The sequence below is a fragment of the Muscardinus avellanarius genome, assembly GCF_963383645.1.
Source record: "Muscardinus avellanarius genome assembly, chromosome: 8".
In the NCBI taxonomy this organism is placed as follows: domain Eukaryota; kingdom Metazoa; phylum Chordata; class Mammalia; order Rodentia; family Gliridae; genus Muscardinus; species Muscardinus avellanarius.
In genome coordinates, this window is record NC_137794.1 from 80,783,552 (window position 1) to 80,793,419 (window position 9,868).

The 9,868-nt window shown below is 43.4% G+C and overlaps 1 protein-coding gene across 1 annotated transcript in view; it reads right to left on the reverse strand.

Moving 5' to 3' along the window:
- The window catches only part of MTCL3 (MTCL family member 3), a gene marked incomplete at both ends in the record, with an annotated part of 43,053 nt that extends 33,624 nt beyond the window's left edge, over positions 1-9,429 (reverse strand). Inside the window, 3 exons of the mRNA XM_080700032.1 lie at positions 5,639-5,797; positions 7,676-7,900; positions 8,335-9,429. Of these exons, the coding sequence (XP_080556158.1) occupies positions 5,639-5,797; positions 7,676-7,900; positions 8,335-9,429 (1,479 nt within the window). The remainder of the gene's footprint in view (positions 1-5,638; positions 5,798-7,675; positions 7,901-8,334) is intronic.
- Between the last annotated feature and the right edge of the window lie 439 nt (positions 9,430-9,868).

Consider the following 9,868-nt stretch of genomic DNA (forward strand, 5'->3'; position numbering starts at 1 on the left):
GAAGGCAGGTCACTGTGGGTCAGAAGAATATAAAAGTGGCTGTGGAGAGGTAGCTCAAGTTATCTGTATTGAAGCCACCCAAAAAGACTCTGCATTGGAGGCAGACAGACATGGCTGTAGACCTGGCTTGCTTACTGCTGGTATTAATCTGAGCCTTGGAGCCTTCACCTCTAAAATGAAACTATTAACAACACAATTATACATAAATTACCTGGTACAGTTATTGGAATATAACTAACCCTTTACACTGGTGACAGCTAAGCAACTGGACATCTGGGGTAATTGTCCACATCTCTCCAGCCTAATGAATTCCTTAATCAACTGTCCCTATCGGTAAGGATTTAGAACAAACTTAACGGGATAGTCTTTGGAAGAAACATCTGTGTTTCACATTGTCTCATCAAAGCCCATAGATATTATGCCACAGAGCTGAAGCTCTGGGTGTCATGGTGATACTCTTATTCTTGAGTTCTCATTATCCTTTCCAAGAACCCTATGGAACTTTGTTGCAGGGGATACGTGGGATTTGAGAGAAGCAAGGTAGAGGATTAACAATTTCTAGAAGGTGGCAAGGTCCTAAGAGACCTCCACTCCAGGAGTGATGTGAGACGGACACTACCCATCTGCTCTCTTGTTTGTGCTGCACTAAGCGCTGGAAAGAGTCCTGGTTTTGAGTCACTTTTCTTCTATTACCCTCAGGCAAAACACCTTGTTAATTAATTAATTAATTAATTAATTTATTTATTTTTTGGTGGTACTGGAGGTGGAACCCAGAGGCTTTCTACCTCCGGGCTATACTCCCAGACGTATTTTATATTTTATTTGGAAACAGGGTCTCACTAAGTTACTGAGAGCCCCACTAAGTAGCTGAGGCTGGCTTCGAACCTGTGCGATCCTCCTGTCTCGGCCTCCCAAGCGCGGGGGTTACAAGCGTGCGCCACAACGCCCGGAAACACCTTGTTAATTTTATGCATTTGCTATGTGAAAGTACATATTGTTCATCCACTTTGTCCAGGTTCTTGGAAGAAAAAAAATGCATATGACAGACTCAGTGCTTAGCCTGAGAGAATTTATAGTCTAACATAAGAAAAATATATACATTATATGTATACATATATATTAAGTATGAAATAAGTTATTTTCATATTGCAGAAAAAATGACTTAACTAGATGCTGAGGGAATCCAATCTGGTCCAGACCCTGACCTCTTGAAGCTTATAGTCTGTGAGCTGTGTAAGGACTTCCTGAGGTGATGGACATCAAAACTGTTGGTACAGCAATGCATATGTTTAGCTGTTGTCAAACTATAACCTATAGAATATTATATTTTTATAAAAAATAATTAACTTGAGGGTAGAAACTATCCCTATGAAAATATTATGTTGTTCTTTAATAAATGTTTGGCTTAATAAATGTTTGCCAAATTAAAGTCAGATAAAAGGTTACTGGCTTTTAGCTTTATGCAAAAAGCTGAAACAGAGTCAAAAGGGTATTTTATGCCACTTCTAGGGACATGACCCTTCTCAGGCCGCAAAGGGCAGCCACTGTAGATAGGAGTGTGAGAGAATGCTGTTGTTTCTTACTGCCTGAAAACCGTAAGGCACCATATAGACTACTGAGGTAACACCTACACCTCAAAGCTCCTTATGAAAGGGACACTGTTTTAAAATAAATTAAAAAGGGGCCGCGGGTGTAGTTTGGAGGTAAAATGACTCTGGGTTCAATCCTCAGTACCAAATAAAATAACAACAACAAGTACCAGAACCTGAGGAAATATTTAAATGCAAATAAATTCCCCCAGTAAAACTGTCTCTTGGCCGGGCGTGGTGGCGCACGCTTGTAATCCCAGTTCTTGGGAGGCTGAGACAGGAGCATCGCGCAGGTTCGAAGCCAGCCATGCGCACTGGCTTAGGAGACCCTATTTCCAAATAAAAATGTAAAAATAGGTCTGGGAGTGTAGCCCGGAGGTAGAAGGACTTCCAGGAACACCAAAAAAAAAAAAACCAAAAAAAACAAAAAACAAAAAACAACAACAACAACAACAAAAACTGTCTCTTGAATTGCTTCACTAATTTAGATTTCACTCAATTGTCTTTTTTTCACTTTATGACCTTATAAATATGCCTTATTAAAATTAAGTGTAGCTATTATCAGTTCTTTATTTTATAAAATAAAATATGTAGGTAATTGCCTATTGAAGTATAAAGAGAATCTGGGTATAGAGATATACTCTTGATATATTCTAAAAATACAAAGACACCACTGTCAAAATTTATAGTATTAATTGTTTTTGTGTCCTAGAATGAAAGTTCATTGTAATATATAGGCTATATTATCCAAGTGCACAGAAAATAAGTCTCATGACAGATGATGCTATTGTCGTGGGCCAGTTAAGAGCCCTCTACAGTCAAGACTCTAAAAAGTTTTAATTATTTTCTTATAAAACTTGTGTAAGGGTAAGGGATGAGAAACACCTACACACAAACACACACACACACACACACACACACACACACACACACATACACACACACACACACACGTAGATTCTGAAATGAAAAATACCTGATAAACAGTTCACATCATCATCTTACTCTTTCTTCTCTTTGGTCTTTTGTGGGGAATTCTTTGCTCAAATGTTTGTAATCAATGCACATTTAAGTACTAAACCTTAAAAGTGACATTACTAGACTCCTACTTCCTAGGAATCTCAGGAAGTTTCAAAGCCTTAGAAATAAAGTTTCAAATAAGTTCCCTCCTACAGCAGCAGGATTATGAAGGGCAGTGACCTTCGCTTAATGGAGCAAAAACTCACCCAACCAGAATGTGTTGCACAGAGCCTCCTCCAGGTCCTTACTTTATCCATCTGTGCCTCAACCCATCCTGGCATTCAAAGACCTAGGTGTTGTTTCTAAGAAATAACTTTTCTAAAACCTTTTTCTTTTTGACCACTTGTGATGTGAAAGACAGATGGTAATTTTCCCCAGGTTACAGAAGGTCAGGGAACTTTTCTCTAGCAAGAAAATACACTGCTAGCAGCAAACAATGTTTTATACTGAGATTAGAATGCTATTAAGATTTGAAGGCAGTATTTTAAGTGGTCCCTCTCGTTTGCAGTTGGCAGAATATCAGCTGTTTCCATATAAGCAGTATATTGCAGAAGACTAAACTAATTACCTCCATCCTATCTCGACTCAGTTCTTGCTCCCAGGTGTCTACTTCTTGCTCTCACAGGGAGAAGATAAACAGATGCATAGGAGCAGGTGTATAGGACTTTGTGCAGCCACTGGCCCTGAAAGCAATTGGTCAATACCCTTGAAACTAGTTAAAGCCTTAGTAAATGGTTCCAAGCTCTAGCAGATGGTCAATTGGTCCTCGTGGTGCTGTTTAATATTTATATGACTCTAAGAAACCGAAATTAGAGGATTGCTCCTCTCTAGTATATTTCACTTAGTATATTATGATTTTACTTCACAACTAGTGCCTTCTTCATAATAATGGGATTATGATCCATGTGGTTAATGCTCAAAAAATTTTTGAATTTGTTTCATTTTACAACCAAGGAAGCAGATAGTTAATGATGCCTATGCCATAAAGTGGGTCTGTTACTACTTTGGCTCAGTTTTACTATTCATCTTCCTAGAGGATAACAAAGTTACCGCTACGAAAATATCACTTGAATAAAACATTTCTGATTTCTAAACATTTTTAAACTGCCTTTCCTATTTTTCATACTTTCCTAAACACACTGAAGGTCAACTTCAAAAGGATTACAGAACAGTCCTGCCAGGATACTTTCTATTCTTCCTTTATTATATTCAGTATTCCTTACACCTTTATCCTCCACTCTCCTTTCATCTCTACTTCTACTTTTATTCCCCACCACTGTCTATTTTTTAATGTCTTTTTATTAATAAAAGGCTACATTAAAAGCTGATGTCCTGCATACATGCTTCTAAATCGGCCATATTTTTATGGTGTTTTCTCTAATCAGGGATTGGAGTTTGGCTTTTACAACTAAAGGAGCCTGTGTATTGCCTCTTTGGCCTTAACATACTGTTTGTAATTGAATAAACAGAGGAAAGTAGGAGCCGGAAGCCTTTTAACATCACCCAGTTAGTTACTGGTGAAGACAGGTCACACGGCTTTCCATCTCCCGAGTTTTCAGTTTTCTGTAGCACAGAACCACTCTTAGCTGGTAGCCACAGATCACATATCATTAAAATGATTTGTCCTATTTTGTCATGTTAAAAAGATGCTTAAAGACAGAATATGTAGACTCTATGATTATAAAAAAAGTTTACCAAAACTATTACATGTTTTAATTCTTAATCAGACTGTCAGTATTTTCACCATTTTATGGTAGATATATTTTTGTACCTTTCTGAGGTAAGCACAGGAATTATATAGGTGGCTCAATATCTCAGCCCATGGATACATTAGGATATTTCTAAAAATCCTATATATCTAAGCAGAGGAAATTATTTAGACGGTCACCTGGCATTTGCTAATTCTCTATAATAACAGTAATTCTCTAAAATAATAGTTTTTACAAGTTGCACTGTACATAGGTAATTTTCAATAAATACAATTTATTTATTTATTTATTCATTTATTTCTTGTAGTACTGAGAACTGAATTCAGAAATATTCTACCTCTGAGCTACACTCTTGTCCCATTTTATTTTTTATTTTTGAAACAGGGTCTCACTAAGTTGCTGAGGGCTTTGCCAAGTATCTAAGGCTGGCTGCAGAACTGTGATCCTCCTGCCTCACCCTCCCAAATACTGAGATTACAGGCATGTGACACCATGCTCCATTTTGGTTTTACTTTAAATTAAACCAATACTTATCATGAGGCTAATTACTTATTAATAGATCTTTTCTGTTCATTTTCTTTTCCAATTATTTTATGTGGTCCTTATTGTATTCTCTTAGAAAAGACTCAAGTAAATCAGGGAGGAATGTTTACATTGTTGATATGGAAGAGAGGACTTTGATGTTTCTAAAGTATACAACTAAGATGAATTGGTCTACATTGGCAATGAAGTAGATTTCAATTCAAAACAAAACAAGCAAAAACATCCCTTTAAACACATCCATGTTGTGATAGAAATAGCTGCTAAAGATGGTCTTCCCAGATAGTCACCGGTGATAGTCTAAGCATTAGGCTATGTCTGGAGGGCTATGTTAGAGAGAATATTCAAGCAATGACTGGAACAGATCGAATGACTTTATAACCTTGTCCATTCTACAAGCTCATGGTTCTATAAACTCAGTAGCAATCTCACAAAACCATTTCCTTCAAATAACACAAGTCACATTTTTTGATACTCTTGATACCCTTGGTAGTTGAGATAATGTGCAATTTATTTAATTGATATACATTTAGGATTAAACATTAGTCACAGCTCATAGTAGATCAAGTTAAAGTCAGGGCTTGAGTTAGAATTTTTTCTTTGTTGGTATGAAATCAGGTATTTCACAATGAGTGTGAACCCAATATTTTCACATTGGTTGAGAACAACACTCTTGCAATGATAAGAAAAAAAAAAGATGCAAGTATTTTAGTAGTCATATTGGTTCCTTTTTAAAGAGCTGAAAGTATGTGGTACCTATTGAGATAATCAAATACTAACCTCCTTCATCTTTTCCAGTTCATTCTGTAAGGCTTGCTTTGCAATTTCAACTTCTATAAGCTGCTGCCTCAGTTTCTCATTTTCGTCTTCTGTTGTTGTTCTCTTCTCTTCTACATTTTCCAATTCGTGGTGAAGTCTCACAGATACATCCTTTGCAACCTAAAATAAAGTATTTGTAACAGTAATATATTACATTGTTCACATTCGAAGTATTAAGAGCCAAGACATATGGAGGGTTTATTATGCACCAGCCAGCGGCCCAAGCACTTTACATACAAGCCACTAACATGTTTCTACCACTTAATCCTCACAACAGCCCCATATGGTAGGTACTACTGTTATTGTTTTAGAGAAGAGGAAACTGAGTCTCAGAAAGGTAAAGTAATGTGTCCAAGGTCACAGTAAAGGTGGAGAAAGGGAGTCTGCCCCAGACTTTGTACCCTTAACTTTTATACTACAGGGTGGTAATAAATATCCCAGTTTGTCTTACCATGTGTAGAGAAATCACACCTGTCTTCTACTTCTACCTTACATTTAGGCATGGAAATTTTTTTTTTTACACGTGGGTCAAGGTGAGCTTAAATTTTGATCTTCTAATTAGAATTCAAGGTATTTTTTCTCCAAGTTTTATGATTATCTAGAAAAGTGTAGGGGCTGAAAGAAAAGTAGAGCAGTCTGATGCAGAGGCTCAGGAAACAGTTGTAGCTTTGGGATTGACCCTGATGGCCTCTTACTGTTATTTGCATTCCTTGAGATGTCTCCAGTCATAATCTCTACTTTAAATTTTTTTAATAACACTAAATAATAACACATGTAACAATGCTTGTCACACTTCTTGGTATATAATGATCCTTCAACAAATGTTAGGGGAAAATAATAAAACAATGATTTTCACAAAATGTTTACTCATAGCTTTCTTTATTTTTAATATGTATTTATTTATTTATTGGCATCGGAGATTGAACCCAGAAGCATTCTGCATCGCAGTCACATCCCCAGACCCTTTTTATTTCTTATTTCAAAACAGGGTCTCACTGAATTGCTGAGGATCCCACTAAGCTAAGGCTGGATCCTAAGCCCTTTTTTAAATTTCTTATTTTGAAACAAGGTCTCACTAAATTTCTGGGGGTCTCATTAAGCGGAGGCTGGCCTGGAACCTGCAGTCTTCCTGTTTTTCCCTCCCAAATATTGGGATTACAGGTGTGAGCCATCGCACCTGGCTCATATAGCTTTCTTTACAATAAATATATGGTGATTACATTTTATTTTCATAGCTTGAAGTTAATACAATTAAAAGTTTATTGGCTGTCTATGGCAATGAATTTAATAGCTGGTTTGCACTGTCAATGAATCTTCTTAGAGACTGCGCCTGTGTAAAAAAAAGCGCATTTCAAAGTTGGGAGTTCTCCCCTGGGACAGATTCTGAAGGGGCAACTTACATTTGCTTCACTCTCCCTAAGTCTCCCTATTGCCTACAATTTGGATAATTTCCCTTCCAGGGAGTTACTGAAGTGATAAGAACAGAAAGGCCTGGAAGAAGCGGGGCGGGGGCTTGTAGGAAAAAAAAAAAAAGTATTTACTGATATTTTCCCAGTACTCTTTCCTATCCTGGGCATCAGTTTCTCGGCAAGCATCGTCCTCACTCTGGAGTGCCAGATTGCACCTGGCCTTCCTTGGGGAGACCACACTCAAGGCCAGATCAAGGCCGCCGCCAGAGCTGTGCCACGCCCATGTTTCAGCCCCGGAGAAGGCGCCCTCTTCCTACCACTTCTGAAAGAGTCTCTGTTGCAACCCGGAGAGTCCCCCAAGCTGAAAGTGGATTTCGGCAACACAGGATTCTCCCCATCACCGTAAACTCTTTAGACCCACATGTTCTTCCCCTTCCGGGATCCTAATACTTAGTGGTCACCGCTACGTAACTCCGTGTCTCTAAATCGTTTTGCTTGTCAACTGCAGTAGGCCTTTCAACGCCAAGAGCCCTGGACTAAATCCCCTCCCGCCGCCCCCGGCGCGCCCCCCAGCCCCAGCGCCGCAGACCTTGAGGTCCTGCTCCAGGCTGCGCAACAGCTCCCCGTCGATCTCTCCAGTCTGCGCGTAGCGGAGCCTTTTGCGCTCGGCTTTGCGGAGGCGGTACTGCAGGATCCGGCAGTTTTTGTTGGCTCTCTCCAACTCGTGGCGCATTTCCTGCAGTTGACAGGCATCCTCCTCGAAGAAAGTGTCCCTCATCTCGTCCATCTCGGTCCTCAGCTCATCAATCTCGTTCTGAGATGGTGACAGGCCACGAGTGAAAATCAGCCTCGCCTCCAGCCCCTCCGACCTACACCGTGCACACCCCATCCCAACTTCAGATTCTCAGGGGGTCTGCTCCCTCTCCGGGAGACAGGAGTGAGTGACAAGGAGCCGAATGAAGAAGAAACTAGAAAAACGGGCCCACTTAGGCCTTCTGTCGCTCTCCATGAAAAAGTGGGACAAACCGTAATAGAGAAACGAAGGCCCGCATTTGATCTTAAGGGAAAAGCCTAACGCGACTAATATGAGGTTCTGTTTCAAACCCAGGCCAGGAGTCACCCCCTCCCCGTCTTCCCCACCGTCCTTAAGGCTCCCTAACAGGTTAGCAGCCCCTCACCTCCGCTGGGACACGCCCTAGTCCTTCCAGGCCCACGCCTCCCCTCCCCCACCGGGCTCCCCGTGTTCACCTTGAGGGTTTCGTTCTCTTCTCGCAGCTTCTCCATCTCCTCCTGCATTTCTTCCTGCTCCTGGAGCTGCTGCGGCTGCGGCTGCGACGAAGGGGGCGCCGCCGCCTGCATGCCCCCTCCACTGGCGCTGCCCTCTGCGCTCTGCTGGGGGCCTTCCGCCGCCGCCGCCATTGGGGAGGGGGAAGAGACGAGGGACTCACAGAGAGCAGGGGCGCTAGCGACCGGGGAGCTGCGGCTGCTGCCGCCGCCGCCGTTCTTCGTGTGCATCTGAGCCGCGGCCGCCGCCGCTGCCGCCCGCTCCTTCTTGAGATGGAACTGGATGAGCTCAGACTGCAGGCATCCTTCCTTCCAGTAGCTCCCTCCGCCGCCGCCGCCGCCGCCCCCCGCGACGCCGCTTCCGGAATTTCTGGGGCCAGGGCCTGGGGTTTTGCCCGCAGAGGCGGTGGATGGCGAAGGGGAGGCCCCCTCCCCACCGCTGCCGCCCCTCTGCTGAGCGCGCACGCCTTTCGCTCGCCAGCCCCTGGGCGGCGGTGGCTGCGGAGCGCCCCCCTCCCTTTCCCCGGAGCCGCCGCCGACTCCTCCTCCTTCCCTTTCCCCTCCTCCTCCCTCTCCAAGCGGAGGGGGTTCCCCGAGTTTCGAGGGCACGGACTCTAGCTCCCGCGGGGTCTCCTCCAATGGCCCTGGCCTCCTGCCGGCCCCCGAGGCCAGGGTCGCCGAGGGGGCCGCTTCAGCACCAGGCGCGAGCTGGACAGCTCCCGGAGCAGCCCCCTTGGGCGCCGGGGGCGCCGCCTTCTCCGCCCCGCCTCCGCGGGCGCCGGCTGGAGGCGCTGCACGGCTGGTGGTCTTGCTACCCTGCTGTTGCTGCTGCTGCAGCTGCTGCTGCCGGACTGAATTGAGTTTGGTGCCAGCCCCCACCGGGGACCGGATGGATGCGGCTGTCTGTCGGAGAGAATTGTCCCTAGGTCTGGCGGGTGATTGAGCTCGCTGCTGTTTTCTGCTGCTACCCTCCGGGTGCAGACGCGCCTCAGTGGCTGCGGCGGCGGCCGAAGCTGAGGTTGCGGCAGGGGCAGCGCCCCCGGTCGGTGGCTGACTCATGGCCGTCTAGGAAGAACCTACCGGATGCGATTTGGAAGCGTCCATCACTAGACCATCCTCTTCCTTCTTCACCGCCACCAACCTTCCCTTCTAAGCTGGGACAGAAACAAAAGAAGAGCAACATACAATATGTCTGCACAGCTACAGAGTAAAGGGTGATTCTTCCTGTACAAGAGAAGCATCAGAAAATTAGGAGCTTTGGAAGACAATTAATAAAAGCTTTGACTTTAGAATAGGAAGCAGAGCTGTCAATTCTCTTTTTGCCCAGGGTGGCGCTGTCTCCCTCTCACTTCAAGTCAGTAAAATGATGGATCTGAAAATAGCTGAACCTTGAATTCTCAAGGTTTGGGGAGCCTAAGGGTAAGAAAGGAATTGCTGGGAAGTGAGAACGAAAAGAAAAGAAAAGGAAAGGTAGAGAAGGCTTGAGAAGGCAAAGATG